At 47.5% G+C, this 17,757-nt stretch overlaps 1 protein-coding gene across 2 annotated transcripts in view; it reads left to right on the forward strand.

The window, feature by feature from the left end:
- DPP6 (dipeptidyl peptidase like 6) overlaps nucleotides 1–17,757 on the forward strand; it is a 764,679-nt gene that overhangs the window by 653,962 nt on the left and 92,960 nt on the right. For both annotated transcript variants that reach the window (XM_029234469.1, XM_029234470.1), the window contains exon 11: nucleotides 16,869–16,992. In XM_029234469.1, the coding sequence (XP_029090302.1) occupies nucleotides 16,869–16,992 (124 nt within the window). The remainder of the gene's footprint in view (nucleotides 1–16,868; nucleotides 16,993–17,757) is intronic.

Here is a 17,757-nt window from a genome sequence, read left to right on the forward strand (position 1 = left end):
AGGGGCTCAGCTTTGGATTTGGCCCCGCCTCTGCGTGTAGGTCGCCTGAGGGCGTCTGTTCTTCGCTCAGGTAGGACGGGGTTAAAGGAGCCGCTGATTCGGGGGCTCTGGCTCACTCAGGCCGCGGGGAGGGAGGGGCACGGCGTGCGGGGCGGGCCTGCGGTGGCAGAGGCCGGCATGACGTTGCACCAGCCTGAGGCCCGCTGTGCGTTCTCTCGGGTGAGTTGTCCCTGGATCCCGGGACCCTGGCGGTGGCGGGCTGCAGAGGCTCCGGAAGGGGGGTGTGGAGAGTGACCTGTGTTCGCACACAGGCTTCTTGGTGGCGGCAGCAGCAGCCTTAGCGTCTCATGCCCGTCTCTGGGGTCCGCGCTGTTAGCCACGGCTCGCGCCCGTCTCAGGAGCTCCTTTAAGCAGCGTTCTTAATCCCCTCTCCTCGCGCACCAGGAAACAAAGAGGGAAGAAAAAGTCTCTTGCCTCTTCGGCAGGTGCAGACTTTTCCCCGGACTCCCTTCTGGCCAGCCGTGGCGCACTAACCCCCTGCAGGCTGTGTTCACGCCGTCCTCTCCCTGCGCTCCGACCGAAGCCCGAGCCTCAGCTCCCAGGCCCGCCCGCCCCGGCGGGGGAGCAGACAAGCCTCTCGGGCTGGTGAGTGCCGGTCGGCACCGATCCTCTGTGCGGGAATCTCTCCGCTTTGTCCCCCGCACCCCTGTGGTTGCGCTCTCCTCCGCGGCTCCGAAGCTTCCCCCTCCGCCCCCCGTAGTCTCCACCCGCGAAGGGGCTCCTAGTGTGTGGAAACTCATTTACAAATTAAAGATACTGTCCCCAACCTCCATCCCTGAATTTGCCATCCTACTGACGTATTTCTAATCTAGCCTTTTGTCTTTATATTAAAGTCTGTGGGAAGATATTTGTTTTACTGAATTTGATTTCCAAATTTATTTGAAAGTGTTTGAGGGATGAATTACAAATGCATAAATGATCTCTAATGCCCACAGAGCTAGACCTCACTCTGTTTCTACCTCATGTGTTAAAGTAATGACCTGGGTACCGAAATATTCAAATAAGTTCATCTTAGGAAGCAGTTGAAGGGGATTGGCTCCACCAGACAGCTTTTGTGTTGACGGTATCAGATCAGGGTGTGCTTTTTATTATCCATGAGGGCAAGAAGCTCTTTGTGGTGACGGCAGAAACATGGAAGCTCCAGTCTGGAGAAATGCCGGATCTTTATTCTGTTGATGCATTGAAAAGGGAATTCTCAATGTTACTGTTGATCACAGGCTTCCACGTTCTCATCAGTCAAAATGTCCAGTGCTTCAGAAGCCTGGAAATCTGATCTTGGATGTCCAGATAAATCAATTTCTGGTGAAGAACACATGTCCTGCATTGTTGTGGTCTGTGTTTGAAGGGGCAGCCACATTGTTCTGAAGACACTGTAACTAGATATGCAAGGAATGATTAGTGTTTGGCAGACTTACACAGAGCAGGAGACATCAGAAAAATAAACCGTGCCTCTGCCTTCCCGTCCCCGTAAGACCCCTCCATTAGCCAACAAGCTCTATCAGCCAGCAGAACTGTGTTGACATTTGAAGACGTCAGCAACACACCGGACAGGATTTTCAGGCCCTGTCACAAGGCTGGGTGAGCCAGATGACAGTAAACTCAGAGGGCGTAGTGACAGGTACAGGTTTCCCCCATGGACCGCAGTTGGCAAATCCACACAGAGTGGATGGCAGCTGCAGGAGAGTGGGATTTGGCAAATTCGCCTGCCGCCTTGTTTTGAAATGTGTCAGCCTGCACTGAGGCATGAACGAGTGGGGTTCACACCTGCCCCCCGAGCAGGCCAGTCCCTCACACCTGTCCTCCAAAGGGCTGCCTGTTGCTGGGACTCGGGCTGGAAGGGCTCTGAAAGTTGCCCTTGTTTCCCTTCCGTTTCCTCCACAATTCACAGAGGAGGCAAGGGGACCCCCAGCAGGCAGGTGACTTGCTCAGAGTCATGCTGATTCTGCACGGCCAGGCCTGGAATCCGGGTTGCCAAATCTGCTGTCCTCTGGAGTGCCATTTGTTTCTGCTCTGCCCGTTCAAGCTCTCCCAGCTCCCAGGATCTCTGTGAGCAGACCCTTTCCCACCACCAGCTGTGTCCACTTGTACCTCATTCTCAGAACTAGCGCTCTGAGCTAGACATTCGAGGAGGAACGGGATACAGTCCTGCCCCTGAAGACTGATGAGTGGACGGAAGACAGCTTCCTTCACCTTTGGCGGGTGGGGTCTCCTGGGGACTGAGTTCTTCCCATCCCTACTGCCGGGCTTTTGGATAAATCTTTTCTCCCCTCTCCCCAGGGTCTGATTACAAGTCAGAGAATAACTGCGTCACTGGGTCTTTTGAGCTGAATTACAAATGGTCTCTAGTGGACCCGTCCCTTCTCCTGGTTCTTCTGTCTTAGCCTGAAATCTTCAGAGTGCCGCCCGACATGGTTCTTTCCTTCCCAGTGAGTCATGCGTCTGTGACAGCAACTCGTAGGGATCCCTGCACACACACAGGCGGCCGCCCCCCGGTTGTCATTTGAGGGACAAAAGCCCACGTGCTGTCTAAAGCACTGACTATCAGGGCTTACGGCCCTTCACCTGGGAGCATCAACATACTGAAGTGTGACTGTGTCCAAACACAATCTGGACTTTGCTAGGCAGAAGGACTCAGAAGAGGGCCCACTGTGATAGGGAGAACGCACCGATCTTGGAAATCTGTGAGCATCTCACAATCAAACAGGAGCAGGTTTTCTTTCGTAGGGTGAAGAAGGAGGGTCACAGGGGTGGGCTGAACCTCGGGAGGGGAAGCTGGACAAGCGGGGGAAATGACCAGTGGGGTGGCGCAGGGAAGCGTCCCCCTGTGGTCAGCTGGTCCCCAGGAGAAGCTGTAGGGGTGCAGTCCATGTTCGGGGGTGCGCTTGCTCAGGCTTGGTGTGAGCAGAGCTCAGGGACCTGAAGGGAGTAGAGGGGCCTGACAGGTCTGGCGCAGGGTGTGCAGCAGGCAAAGGAGCCCTCGGTTGGCTATGTGACGGGGATGGCACTGCGGGGGGGGGGGGGGGGGGGCGGGTCTGAGATGGGGCATTGGGCCTGGGGGAGGTGATCGTCCCGTAGCCAGCACAGGGCGAGGGTGGAGGTGGTGGGCTCTGAGGGGAGGGATGTGGACAAGGTACGCGTTGCAGAGAGAAGCCGAGTGTCTCTCCACATGGGGCTTGGCGGCAGGCCTCGCAGAGCTCAGTGTAGCCCCGCTGCAGGCACCCTCGCTGAGAAAGTGGTGTCGTGGAGAGAGTACCTAGCGGGGCCGGCCAGCCCTGCGGAGGACTGGGCGACTGCCTGACCTGCCTGTGCCCAGAGGCCACTCCTCAGGTTCCTTGTCTGCAAAAGGAGGGACCCGGTCCCTTGGCATCTCAGGACCCTTCTGGCTCGGAGTCCCTCAGGGCTCAGGATGTTACCTGGGCACGTGGACACCTCAGCTGTTGCTTCCACCTCAAGTGAAGCACTCCGGGCAAGGACAGCTGTGGTCAGGGGGCGGCTGTGGCCTCTCTCTCTGTACTGTCAGTGTCCCAGCAGGAAACGAAGGGATTGATTCCCACAGCATCTAACCAAGGCTCTGTGCAGAAAGGGGGTGGAGGAGGAAGCCCAGCAGGCACTGCAGTGCCTGGGTCTCTGCTCCTGTCCCAGGTCAGGAGGGGCAAGGGAAGTAGGAGCGCCCAGATCTCAGGGACACAGAGCCCCGTGGAGCAGGCCGACAGCGGCAGCTGGACCGTGTGCAGGAAGCAGTGGAATCAGTACCCGCCCTCCCTTTCTCCCATGCTTTGAGCTCCTGCTGGTGCGTCCACGGGGCAGCCAGAGCCCCGTGAAGCCACCTGTGCAGGTGAGCTCGCCCCTCCCCAGCACAGAACAGGGTGGGAGAGATGCAGGGGGCCCGCAGAGGCACAGGGATGGCATCCAGCGTCTCCCCAAGTGGCACCGGGAGTCTTGGTGCCCAGCAGGTGCTTAATTTATATTCTACCGAGTGGACAGGTCAGGTATGTGGGTGGGTGGATGGATGGAGGATGGATGGGTGGAGGGACAGACGGATGAACAAAGAGGTGGACGGGTGCTGAGTGTGTGGAAATGACAGGCTGGAGAAGGGGTGCCTTGAGATTTATCTACACTTCTCCAGTTCAGAGGATTCCCTTCATGTTCGAAGCATGCAAACTGCTGAGTAAGGCCTCCACAGTCCCTTGGACGACACCCCCTCTCATTCCTCATCCCGATATCTGGCTCTGCATGGTAGCCTCACCTCAGACAGAAGGGAAAGGTCACATGGCCTCTTCCTGCGTTGAAAGTGAAATTATGGAAATATACATCAAATAGTGACTTGTTTTACAGTCACACCATTCTTGTGCAAAGTGCAAAGTGCAATCTGCCTGCAGATATTTTTGTACAATTCTGTGGCTGCTCCGAGCGCATCTCAGGTGTGGAGCCATACACTTGATCCCAGCAGCATTTGGTATTTGGTGTCACTTCAGTTTGTTCAACGATGCCTTCTATTAAAGAACATCATTTTGTTTTTAATTTCCCTCTCAGAGTATTTTTCTGCTCCAGCTTAATCCATGGAATAAACATCACTGGAAAATGCCAACGTTAATCGCAGGCTTTTTATTTCACTAGATAAGCAGGCCTTTCGCTCCCTTGCCCTTTATTGCCACACAACTGTTAGAACCTTTGCCAGAATTTGGAAAACCAAGAAGTGACGGCACATTAATCCCTGCGAGAGAAGCAGTGCTCTATTAATATTTTATGGCAAACAAATGGACTAATAAAAAATTCATATACTGCTCGGGAGGACTTACTGTATTTTGATTTGAAGGCATCTTTGGCTGGAGATGCGTAAGAAGGTTGTAATATTTCCTCAGGCAAGCTGTGCTTTTCAGCAGCCGCTGTTCCCACGTGCCCGCAGGCTCGGCATGACCCTGCTGCCGTCTATCAGGGCGGTCCTCACCCTGTACTGAAATTTGTGGGTTCTGTGTCTGTCTCCCCACAAACTGTGAGTTCCCCTATGACCAGGCTTTGGGCCTCTGCCTTCCAGCACCTGGAACTGTGTCCACACAGAGCCCAGACTAAATAAATGCTCTTTGAATGAATGAAGGTATTTATGGGCACATAAAGAGCTTTAGAATAAAGAGAAAATTGGTAGCATTTCTTCCAGGCATCTTGGCTTCCTGTTGTTTGGTTTCATGTTCTCTTTAAATGCACCTTTTACAATTCTCAAAATATAATTATCTATTTTCTGTGATTATCAAAATGCTTCTGTATCTCACTTCATCTCAACATTGGATCAATCCTTGTGTCTCTCAAAGCGCAGCCCCGTCTCACCTGAGATTATTCTACTTCAAATCCTATTTTCTCCTCTCCTTTAACTGCGGCCAAACTTCCCTTTATTCTAAAGCACCTTATCTGCCTACGAATTCGAACATCTAGTGAGGGCAGAGATGGAGGTAGGGTTAGAGATCTGTGATTACGTGGCACGTGGAGTGTCCTCATGTGGTCTGCCCACCAGGCATCACTTGGGTCACTTAGTTTGGAGGTTCTCAAACTGGGACACCATTAGGATCAGCTGGGGGCCTCGTTAGACCACAGGTGGCTCAGCGCCACCCAGAGCTTCAGATTCAGTGAGTCTGGGGGGAGGCCTGAGAATTTGTATTTCCAGTACTTCCCAGGGGGTGCTGGTCTGGGGACCCCATCTGTGGACCACCAACTCCAGTAATTAAATGTGGGGTGCAGAGACCGTTTCCCCTCCAGTGCCGTGAGCTTTGGCAGATTTTTCAACAGATACCCAGTGCCACCGTTTCTGCTCTGATCATTTCTCCCTGGACAGGCCCCGCCTCCCCGAGTGTGGGTGACAACACGGGGTGCCTGCTGCCTGGGTGTACCCAGGCCACACAGGACCCGTGGAGATGGCTCTCCCATATCCATCCATGCTTCTTGCAGGTGGCAGTGTGTATGTGTGTGTGTGTGTATGCATTTTATTTCCTCTATGGGTTACCTTTATAAACTTAAATAATACTCTTACAAGTTTCTCTCATATCACGTTAACTACAGGCAAGAATTTGTAGCTCCCCAATTTGTAAGATGGATCTAGAAGTCCTGCCCTTTCCTACAGGTGTCTTCCCTGTCTCTCCCACCTAGAAGCTTCAGTCTTTTTTATAATTTTTATATCATTGAAGTTGATGGCATTTGCATCCTGCCCTGAAACGATAACTAAATATTCCTTATTTATCTAGAGGTTGATTCTAAAACACTAAAATCAATAAATAGCATTGACTTTATCTTAAGTAATTAACTCTCTTGGTAGAGCTAAGTAGCATCCTCTGATTGTGTCTCTTTTTTGTTGAGCTTTTTGTTCTTCCTGGAGTTTTTAGTTGTTTTTATGTTTTACATGAACTATTTGATTTTATCACACTCTCACTTTTTTTTCCCCACACTCTATCAGGTTTTCTCTTGCATTGGCTTTTTCTCCAAATCTGTCTCTCCAAGTCCACTCCACTGCCCTGACTCTAGTCTGGACTAGTTATTCTTTATAACATCTGCACTAGTGCCACCCTGAGACTCCCTGTTACTCCTGTCCCACGTTGGAGCCACTGTTTCTTAGATCTCATGTGATCTTCTTTCTTGATTTACTTCTACTTTGTATGGAGTACATCCTCCAGGCACTTTCCCAATGAAGAACCATGGGAAGTAAACTTTCTGAGTTCTTAAATATTTTAAAATGTCTCTTTTGCTTACATCTGTTGAAAATTTTACTTATGTGTAGAATTGTAGTTTGAAAATCATTGTCCCTCAATTGGTATAATTCCATCTCGCATTCGGTGTTGCTGATGACAAACCTGATGTTTATCTGACACTCGTTCCTCTGTGAATCATGTACTTTTTTTTCCCTACAAGCTTTTAGGATGAAGTAACATATCTAAATGTGGGTAGGGTTTCTCTGTCTTTTTCATTCGTCATCTGTCTCATCCAGAGACTCTCAGATGATGCTCCTGTCCAAGCACATTTCCCAATCCCACACTGTGTTGCACCTCGACCTCCAGGTCCCCCAGATTTCTCTGGGGTTAACTCTGCAGATATCTTGAGCTGCTGCTTTTCAACCAGGGTCGTCCCTCGTTACTCTTATGTCTGCATCCTGTCTTCTAGAAACGTGGTGAAACCTTTCCTGTTATCTTTATTAGTGTGGGTATATACCTATTTTACTCCTTCATTATCACTGCAGTTATGTTTCTGGAGAGAGAAGACATAAATAAATGTGATAAACCCACCAACTGAAATTGGAAACTTTCAGTTACCCTTAATAACCTTCTTCTTATTTAAAAGGTCATCTCTGCACTATAGGAAATAATAATCACTTGCCATTCCACTACCCATTGGTAAGTAGTGTGGGTATTTTGATAAATTTTCCTATGACACTTTTTTCTAGAAACACACACTTGTTCTTTATTTGCTTTTTTGTTTTTTAGTAAGTCATCTTCCCAGCACCATTTATTAAGTCTTCCTTTCCCCAATGATTTGGGTTGACAATTTTATTAAATATTAAATTCTATTATTTATTTTTTTAATTTTTTAAACATCTTTATTAGAGTATAATTCCTTTACAATGGTGTGTCAGTTTCTGCTTTATAACAAAGTAAATCAGTTATACATATGTCCCCATATCTCTTCCCTCTTGCATCTCCATCCCTCCCACCCTACCTATCCCACCCCACGAGGTGGTCACAAAGCACCAAGCTGATCTCTCCGTGCTATGCAGCTGCTTCCCACTACCTATCAGTTTTACGTTTGGTAGTGTATATATGTCCACGCCATTCTCTCACTTTGTCCCAGCTTACACTTCCCCCTCCCCCTATCCTCAAGTCCATTCTCTAGTAGGTCTGCATCTTTACTCCCATCTTGCCCCTAGGTTCTTCTGACCATTTTCTTTTTTTTTTAGATTCCATATATATGTGTTAGCATACGGTATTTGTTTTTCTCTTTCTGACTTACTTCACTCTGTATGACAGTCTCTAGGTCCATCCACCTCACTACAAATAACTCAGTTTCGTTCCTTTTTATGGCTGAGTAATATTCCATTGTATATATGTGCCACATCTTCTTTATCCATTCATCCGATGATGGACACTTAGGTTGCTTCCATCTCCTGGCTATTGTAAATAGAGCTGCAATGAACATTGTGGTACATGACTCTTTTTGAATTATGGTTTTCTCAGGGTATATGCCCAGTAGTGGGATTGCTGGGTCGTATGGTAGTTCTATTTGTAGTTTTTTAAGTAACTCCATACTGTTCTCCATAGTGGCTGTATCAATTTACATTCCCACCAACAGTGCACAAGTGTTCCCTTTTCTCCACACCCTCTCCAGCATTTATAGTTTGTAGACTTTTTGATGATGGCCATTCTAACTGGTGTGAGATGATATCTCATTGTAGTTTTGATTTGCATGTCTCTAACGATTAATGATGTTGAGCATTCTTTCATGTGTTTGTTGGCAATCTGTATATCTTCTGTGGAGAAATATCTATTTAGGTCTTCTGCCCATTTTTGGAGTGGGTTGTTTGTTTTTTTGATATTGAGCTGCGTGAGTTGCTTGTATGTTTTGGAGACTAATCCTTTGTCAGTTGCTTCATTTGCAAATATTTTCTTCCATTCTGAGGGTTGTCTTTTGGTCTTGTTTATGGTTTCCTTTGCTGTGCAAAAGCTTTTAAGTTTCATTAGGTCCCATTTGTTTATTTTTGTTTTTATTTCCATTTCTCTAGGAGGTGGGACAAAAAGGATCTTACTGTGATTTATGTCTTAGAGTGTTCTGCCTATGTTTTCCGCTAAGAGTTTGATGGTGTCTGGCCTTACATTTAGGTCTTTAATCCATTTTGAGTTTATTTTTGTGTATGGTGTTAGGGAGTGTTCTAATTTCATTCTTTTACATGTAGCTGTCCAGTTTTCCCAGCACCACTTATTGAAGAGGCTGTCTTTTCTCCACTGTATATTCTTGCCTCCTTTATCAAAGATAAGGTGACCATATGTGCTTGGGTTTAATCTCTGGGCTTTCTATCCTGTTCCATTGATCTATATCTCTGTTTTTGTGCCTGTACCATACTGTCTTGATTACTGTAGCTTTGTAGTATAGTCTGAAGTCAGGGAGCCTGATTCCTCCAGCTCCGTTTTTTTTTTTTCCTCAATATTGCTTTGGCTATTCGGGGTCTTTTGTGTTTCCATACAAATTGTGAAATTTTTTATTCTACTTGTGTTAAAAATGCCAGTGGTAGTTTGATAGGGATCACATTGAATCTGTAGATTGCTTTGCGTAGTAGAGTCATTTTCACAATGTTGATTCTTCCAATCCAAGAACATGGTATATCTCTCCATCTATTTGTATCATCTTTAATTTCTTTCATCAGTATCTTAAAATTTTCTGCATACAGGTCTTTTGTTTCCTAAGGTAGGTTTATTCCTAGATATTTTATTCTGTTACAGTGATAAATGGGAGTGTTTTCTTAATTTCACTTCCAGATTTTTCATCATTAGTGTATAAGAATGCAAGAGATTTCTGTCCATTAATTCTGTATCCTGCTACTTTACCAAATTCATTGATTAGCTCTAGTAGTTTTCTAATAGCATCTTTAGGATTCTCTATGTATAGTATCATGTCATCTGCAAACAGTGACAGCTTTACTTCTTCTTTTACGATTTGGATTCCTTTTATTTCTTTTTCTTCTCTGATTGCTCTGGCTAAAATTTCCAAAAGTATGTTGAATAAGAGTGGTGAGAGTGGACAACCTTGTCTTGTTCCTGATCTTAGTGGAAATGGTTTCAGTTTTTCACCATTGAAGATGATGTTGGCTGTGGCTTTGTCATATATGGCCTTTATTATGTTGAAGAAAGTTCCATCTGTGCCTACGTTCTGGAGGGTTTTTATCATAAATGGGTGTTGAATTTTGTCGAAAGCTTTCTCTGCATCTATTGAGATGATCATATGGTTTTTCTCCTTCGATTTGTTAATATGGTGTATCACGTTGATTGATTTGCGTATATTGAAGAACCCTTGCATTCCTGGGGTAAACCCCTCTTGATCATACTGTATGATCCTTTTAATGTGCTGTTGGATTCTGTTTGCTAGTATTTTGTTGAGGATTTTTGCATCTATGTTCATCAGTGATATTGGCCTGTAGTTTTCTTTCTTTGTGACATCTTTGTCGGGTTCTGGTATCAGAGTGATGGTGGCCTCGTAGAATGAGTTTGGGAGTGTTCCTCCCTCTGCTATATTTTGGAAGAGTTTGAGAAGGATAGGTTAGCCCTTCTCTAAATGTTTGATAGAATTTGCCTGTGAAGCCATCTGGTCCTGGGCTTTTGTTTGTTGGATGATTTTTAATCACAGTTTCAATTTCAGTGCTTGTGATTGGTCTGTTCATATTTTCTATTTCTTTCTGGTTCAGTCTTGGCAGGTTGTGCATTTCTAAGAGTTTGTCCGTTTCTTCCAGGTTGTCCATTTTATTGGCATAGAGTTGCTTGTAGTAATCTCTCATGATCCTTTGTATTTCTGCAGTGTCAGTTGTTACTTCTCCTCTTTCATTTCTAATTCTGTTGATTTGAGTCTTCTCCCTTTTTTCCTTGATAAGTCTGGCTAATGGTTTATCAATTTTGTGTATCTTAAGAACCAGCTTTCAGTTATGTTGATCTTTGCTATCATTTCTTTTTCACTTATTTCTGATCTGATCTTTATGATTTCTTTCCTCCTGCTAACTTAAATTCTTGCATAAACTGTTCTGTTTTCATGTAACCATTGTGATGTAAGGCTGTCCATCACTTGTAGACCTACTGATTGTTACACCAGTGAAGTCTGTACTGTATCATGAGCAACTTCTGGTATAAATCCCCTCTCATTAATCTTCCTTTTAAAACCATCTTGGCCATTTTTGAACATTTCTCCTTATATGTGAACTGTAGAATTATTTTATTAGATGCTCCCCTCTCAGAAAAGAAGCTCATTGATCTTTCTGTTAGAATTAAATTCATTCCTTTAAAAAATATTAAGCATTTACCACATGTGAGGCATTAGGCAAGGTGCTGAAGAAACAGAAAGGAATGAAGTGGGTTCAGTCTCTACCCGCATGAAGCTTAAATCTAATCAATTCAGGTCTCCCCAAACTGATGGTGATTTTGAAAGTTTCTCATGTTTAGTTTCCTGTTCCAGACATGTAGCATGTTTGTGTTCCCATATCTTAAATGTTCTCTTTGTTTCATCATTTGTGATGGGTGCTACCTTTGTTTTTGTTTGTTTGGTTTTTGTTTTAAGAAAGAATCTTTTTTTTTAATTTATTTAAATTTTATATTTTTGGCTGTGTTGGGTCTTCGTTGCTGTGCATGGGCTTTCTCTAGTTGTGGCGAGTGGGGGCTACTCTTCGCTGCAGTCACGGGCTTCTCATTGCGGTGGCTGCTCTTGTTGCAGAGCACGGGCTCTAGGCGCGTGGGCTTCAGTAGTTGTGGCACGCAGGCTCAGTAGCTGTGGCACACGGGCTTAGTTGTACCGCGGCATGTCGGATCTTCCTGGACCAGGGCTCGAACCCGTGTCCCCTGCATTTGCAGGTGGATTCTTAACCACTATGCCACTAGGGAAGTCTGCTACCTTTGTTTTTAATTTTCCTTAAAAGATTTACCCAATGTTCATAATTCTATGAAATACTCACCTAATATTTATTTTATTTTATATTATTTTTATCACTTAATAATTACTTTTCATATTTGCATTCAAATTCATAGTCAAATTGATAGTAGTTTAGGACTGGCTATGGATGAATTGGTTGTAGAGATCATCTTCTTACATGTTAAGCTTTTAATTTTGAATTGTTTTTAATTTTTTGAATTTTTGAATTGGTATATTCAAGTAGAAGATGTGCTTTAATCAAGAAGATATTGGTTGTTAAAAACACATTGAGGTATTAAATACCATTAGACCCAGAACAGCAGAGAAATCTGAGATCAGCATAAATTTGTGTCGTCTCTCAAAACTTATTTGCTTATAACTGGATTGTTGTGGCATTTCTTTTTTCATAGATCTCTAAGAGTCTATCAGAATGTTTTCAGGTGTTTTGTTAGTTTCCCTGGAGTATGAAAACCCTTTAATCTGCATATTCACGTCTTAGCTGCGTAGGCATCTTTCATGGTGTCTTTGGTGACTGCCTCTCTTCCCATCACTCTGGTTCTTCCGTGAGGAGCACTTACGTTCTCAGATGTGAGGACCATCTGCCATCCTCCGTCTTCCTCTGGGACCCCTTCCTCTGCCTTCTGGGGGAGCTTCCCAAATTTTCCTCGATTCCTCTGGATCACATTTCTGTAATTTTCAATTTTAGTTTTGTTAGCCCCCTCATCTCACCTCTTTGATCTCATCCTATATTTTTACAGTCATGTCCTTCTTCTGCATTTCTAGTATGATTTCCCCTTCTCGTCTGTATTGTTTGTCTGACCTTCCTAGTTCCCCACCTCAGAAAGGAGAGGTCCACCCACACCTGATATTTGGCGACAGACGAGATGTGAAGGTTACGTTCGGCTCCTCTCCCTGAGCCTCCGGCGCTGGCTGAACCCTCCTCGGGTGGATTCGGGAAGACGCAGTCTGACCCATATCTATCTGGGTGCCTCTGCTGGGCTGAGTTGAGATTTTTCTCTGACTTCTTGGAATCTTTTTTTTTTTTTTTTGACATTCTAAGTCAATTAGTGTCCATGGCAAACTATGATGTTGTTAACCCCGAGGTAGTGAAGGTCTGGCTCCCCAGATTTCTGGCTGTGCCAGCCCAGTGTTTCTGAGGATCAGACAAAGGGGAAGAGAAAAACCGTTTCCTCCTGCTGCCCACTGGCTGCTTCATACGGTGAAGCAAACTCGGGCAACCAGACTTCATCCACCTCCAACTGCGTTACAGCCAGAGGCTTTCAACGTTCATTTTTAGTGACGTTATGACTTTTCACCTTTCTGTGTATTTATAGGCACATTTAACGCAAAGTTGGTAAAGGCTGACTCCGATCTGCTAACCAGACGTGAGTGTGCTTGGCGCCTGTATGTGTCTGTGGAGTCTACACTCGACACGACCGTGTGGCGTGTGGAGCCGCCAGACAGACCCTTCCCCAGACAGTCGGCGGTAACATGACGCGGGCCTGGCCCGGGCCCTCCCCACGGGCCTTAGAGTCAGAGTCTAACAGCTTTGCAGTTAGGGAAGATGGAAAATGTGTTAGGAACCAGGAGACCTTCCCTTACTCCAGTCAAGGCTTTCTGCTTAGGGAAAGCTACGTTAAGGGAGTCCCTGTTTTATTTTCCTTTCCATTAACATATGGTGTGGCTACGAAGCCTTACGTTGCAGAAGAATGTCATTCCATCCAAAGCATCGCTTCTTTGTGAGGGTCTACACCTCATCACCAAAGAGCTGCGGGTGCACCTTTAAAATCAGCTTATTCTTGGCAATGCTTTATCTTTGCAGGCAGACTTGATTACTTAAGATAACCAAAACTTGTTTGGCACCAAGCCTAGTCATTGATGCCACTCACAGAATTAGGAAATATTGATTAAAAACGAGATGTTGCTGTACAGGTAATGAGACCTGTATGGCTGTGACGTTCTGAAGGCAGGTCAGGTGAGAGGTTCCCAAGGTGTTTGATGAAGGGTAATGCGATTGGAAGCAAAGGTCCTGAAGCACCACTTATTCTCGGAGAGGTTATTATGTCATCTTTACAGAGTCCTTAATGATTTTTATTGTTTCAAGAGTTTTAAAAAAATATTTCTCATTATATTTCATCACCATAAAAGTCTCTAAAGGTGCCATCCAAATTTTGTGAAATTCCTGCTACACAGATGAAGGAACTGAGGATTCAAGTTCTATACAGTATTAGTCGTAGAAGCAAAGCTCTCCCAGTCTCTGCAGGAAGCGGCATCCCGCCCCTTCGTCCAGGTGACAGTCCACACCCTGGCCAAGGTTCCACTGAACTAGGCAAAGTGGGTCCACATTTAACTGCCCTAATTTGCAGTACAATTATTTTTTTCCTCTGTAAATCATGTCCCATATTACAAATTAGGAAAGTAAAAAAAGAGAGAGAGCGAGGCTCCTAGCGCTCACTTTAACTGGGCACGTGGTTGCGTTTCTAGGAAGTAGGGAACCTCTAGAAAGTAGCGAGCCTCTGCAGGGTGACGGTCCTGACTCTCTCCAGCCCCATGAAGCGGGTTTGCCACTGCATCTCCCTGTTTTCTGGCGGCAGCTTGAAACACAAACACTAAAGTGGTTAGTTGGCCACACGACTGCGTTGATGCCACCAGCCCAGCCCCACCCCCAGGCCAGCCTCACAGCTCAGTGATGCTCTTGTGTGATTCGCTGCAAAGGTATCACTCAGGAGTTTCTTACCAGAAAGAGAAGGTTTGCATTCATCTTTTTATTTCCACTTACAATGGTTCTCATATCGAGTTAGGACATGGAAACACTGAGAATAGTGTGTAATCACTGCTTGTCTCTTTCTGGACCAAACTCTAGTCCAGCTCCTCTGAATTCTCTCCGCAAACAGGCCTTGACATTCACATTTCCAGGTGTGTTTGCATCACCCACTTGCAGCCAGGATCCTCCAACCCTCAATGTCTGATCACCTTTCTCAGCCCCACCTCCCCCAGAGGTTGTCTGGCCACCTGGCCTGCCTTCAGCAAGAGAAAGTTTGGCCAGAAGCCCCTTTATCCCTGATGTTTCCTCTTAGTAACTGTCCATCCACTGGCCCCCACCTGCTCCTTGGCAGGAAGTTTACACTTTCCTTCTTATATTTGGAGTTGAGCCCCATCCCCCTCCCACCGCAAAGCCTCGTTGTTTGTGGCCCTCATACCGATCACAGTAGCACTGAACGCAGTCAGCCTCACCTTTTAACCATGTCAGAATAATTTCTTCTTTCATATTTGGCCTAAATGAAGATTATGCAAAAGAACACCATAAAAATGAGAAGAAATATTTCCGGCAAATGGAAACAAGATTAGGGACTCCCCTAATTATCAATAGTATGAAGGCCACAGAAAAAAACAGTCATCCTGGGAGATCTGACTTTGCCTTCCTTGATTTCATCTAGATGGGATATATTTAAGTGCAGCCTGTCTCCGTAACCTCATATCACACCTGGACAGGAACGTCTGCGTCAAACGGATCCAAAAACGGGAGTTAACTTGGGTCCATCCACCAGGCCCTTCAGTGCTAGGCCCTCTTCAGTGTCTGTCTGACAGGGCATAGAGCCTATCTATGACTTAATTAAAAATTAAAAGTGTTACATGTGCAGCATGGGCTGGGCATAGACCGGACATGTCTCATGTCTGCAGACATGCAGGCGATGGTCCCATCCGTCGTTAGAGACGTGGCTCCAGTCCTCCCGGCGGTGAAGCGGCAATAGCAAAGCAGGAGCCACAGAAGCCGCTACAAGGCTGTGTTACTTCCAGAGCAGGAGCCGTGAGAGGACAGGGTGGGATCCCGTAAACATGCAGGCCCAGGGTCCCCGGAGCAGATGGTAAGAACAGGAACAGCTGGAGTTCAGAAAATCACAGAAATCGAGGAGGTGGAAAAGCGTAAGCGCTGGACTGCGCTGAACGACTCTCCACCACGTGCTCAGCGAATTCATGGAGCCTGTGTCTCGCGCTCCAGGGCCTGCCCTCCCCACCCTCCCCACCCCACGGCTCAGAGGCCTCCACCACCGTGTGTGCCAGGTGCTCTTGACTTTGGTTAAATTAACAACAACTGTGATTAACAGGCAGATTCGAGAAATGGGCGCCACGGCGATTTAATCCCCTGTTAGCTGAAGCCTATCTGAAAGCGCCTGGTCATCTAGACTCTTCTGTTGACGATAATTACTGAACGTGCTGGTTCTCCTTCCAGCTGGCCCGGTATCAGCCAGTGAACGTGCTGCATCTTAGTGATAAAGGGTCTTGTCAGACATGAAGCCATCATTCTGAACACGAGATCTCACTACAGAGAGTCGGGGCAGGTGGTGAGGCATGTGTTCTCGGGCCTCTAGAAAGAACGGTCTCGGAATTCACCTGAGGATATTATTTTTGTGCAGTTATTTTCCCATCATTTCCTTCTAACTCTTAAGTGTACATTTTTTCCTAAAAATTCCGTTCTTGGAGGGCTCTGGGTAATTCAATTAAGGACTGGGAGCCCCAGTACCCTCCCCCCCCACACCCCCGCCACCGCCGGGTACACTGTGGGTGTTCAGGTTTGGGTGAAAGCAAGTGTGTGACGTCTAGGGTGTCACATCAAGTCCACCGGGCGCCCAGAGCTGGGAACCAGTTTCCCTAGTTAGCTCGAGAATGCCCCTGGGAACTTAGGGAAAGGAAGACTGAGGCTTCCGCGGCTCAGCCCGTGGGGAGGGGAAGGGGGAGTTACAGGTTAACCCTCCCCAAGGGGCCCTCTTCTCAGAGCCCTTCCTGGCTCTTGCTCTGTCGGCCTCTCAAGAGCCGTCCTCACCGCTTCCAGCCACGTGGAGTTGGGGTCTGGCTGGACCGTGACGAGAAAGCCAGGTCAGTGAGCAGCGATGCCCAGCATGACTTACAACACCCGAGGGGCAGAAGCACAGGCCAGCCCCAGGGGACAGGTCGGACGGCTGGGTGTTGGCCCGGTGCAGGGGCGCACAGCTCTTGGGGGGCAGCTGGGAGAGAAGCACACCCCCGCCAGCTTATCCCAGCACCAGTTCCTGCTGGGCCTCCCCTGGGGGCTCATCCCCCACACGCCCCACGTTGGCCCAGTGTCGAGGTTGGGCCGGTGTCTCTGGTCCCCGAGGGCCCTGCATCACCGCTCACCATGCATCTCGTGCTTTCAGGGAGCACTACATCACCATGGTCAAGTGGGCCACCAGCACCAAGGTCGCCGTGAACTGGCTGAGCCGGGCGCAGAACGTGTCCATCCTCACCCTCTGCGATGCCACCACCGGGGTCTGCGCCAAGGTATGGGGGAGGGGCTGACTGGACGGCGGGGAGCAGCCCTGGGCATCACGCTCATCTCTGAGCCACACGCACATTCAGCTCCTGCTGGTCCAGGTGCAGCCTGCATGTGGATCTCTGTTTGGGTGTCACCTTGTGGATGAATTGAGGACTGCTGCAGACTCGGGGTGATCCTCTCAGCCCCCAGCTCACAGAGCTCTCACTTCCCTTTATCCTTGCCCATGGCTACTTCACACAGGGGCTGCTTCTCATTTTCCAGTTGACGTTTAGAGAGGGGAGGGGTCCAGCCTGAGGCCCCAGGACCTGGCACTGCAACCTGGCCTGGCCATTTCAGCCTCTCTGTCCCTCACTGACCAGAGCCAGCTGGTACCCTGGACGGTCGGCACCATGTCTGAAAGTCGCCGGTGAGGCCAGTGTGTTCCTAGGGCCTCAGGCTGACTTAGTGGGTGGTTACAGGGGGCGAAGGGAGGGGAGACAAGGAGGAACGAAAATCTAAAGAGAGGCTTGGCAACCCTGCGAAGCAAGGGAGTGACCCACGGCTGTCTCAGCCCCTCAGGCGGCCTGCCCCTGGCCCAAGGGCTGCGTCCTCCACAATCCCTGAGCCCCAAGGGGGCAGGGCTCCTTGTGTTGGGTAAAGAAACATCCATTAAAATCAGTTAATAAACCCAGGCAGTTCTCTCAGAAACTCTTTTTTGGCCCTAAATGTTTATTTCCCAACTGAGGAGGAGAAAGGCTTGCAGAGCAGCTGTGTTGTGACCTCGGGGCCCC

Source organism: Monodon monoceros, unplaced genomic scaffold, assembly GCF_005190385.1.
Source record: "Monodon monoceros isolate NGI ecotype Baffin Bay Population unplaced genomic scaffold, NGI_Narwhal_1 Super_Scaffold_2, whole genome shotgun sequence".
NCBI lineage: Eukaryota > Metazoa > Chordata > Mammalia > Artiodactyla > Monodontidae > Monodon > Monodon monoceros.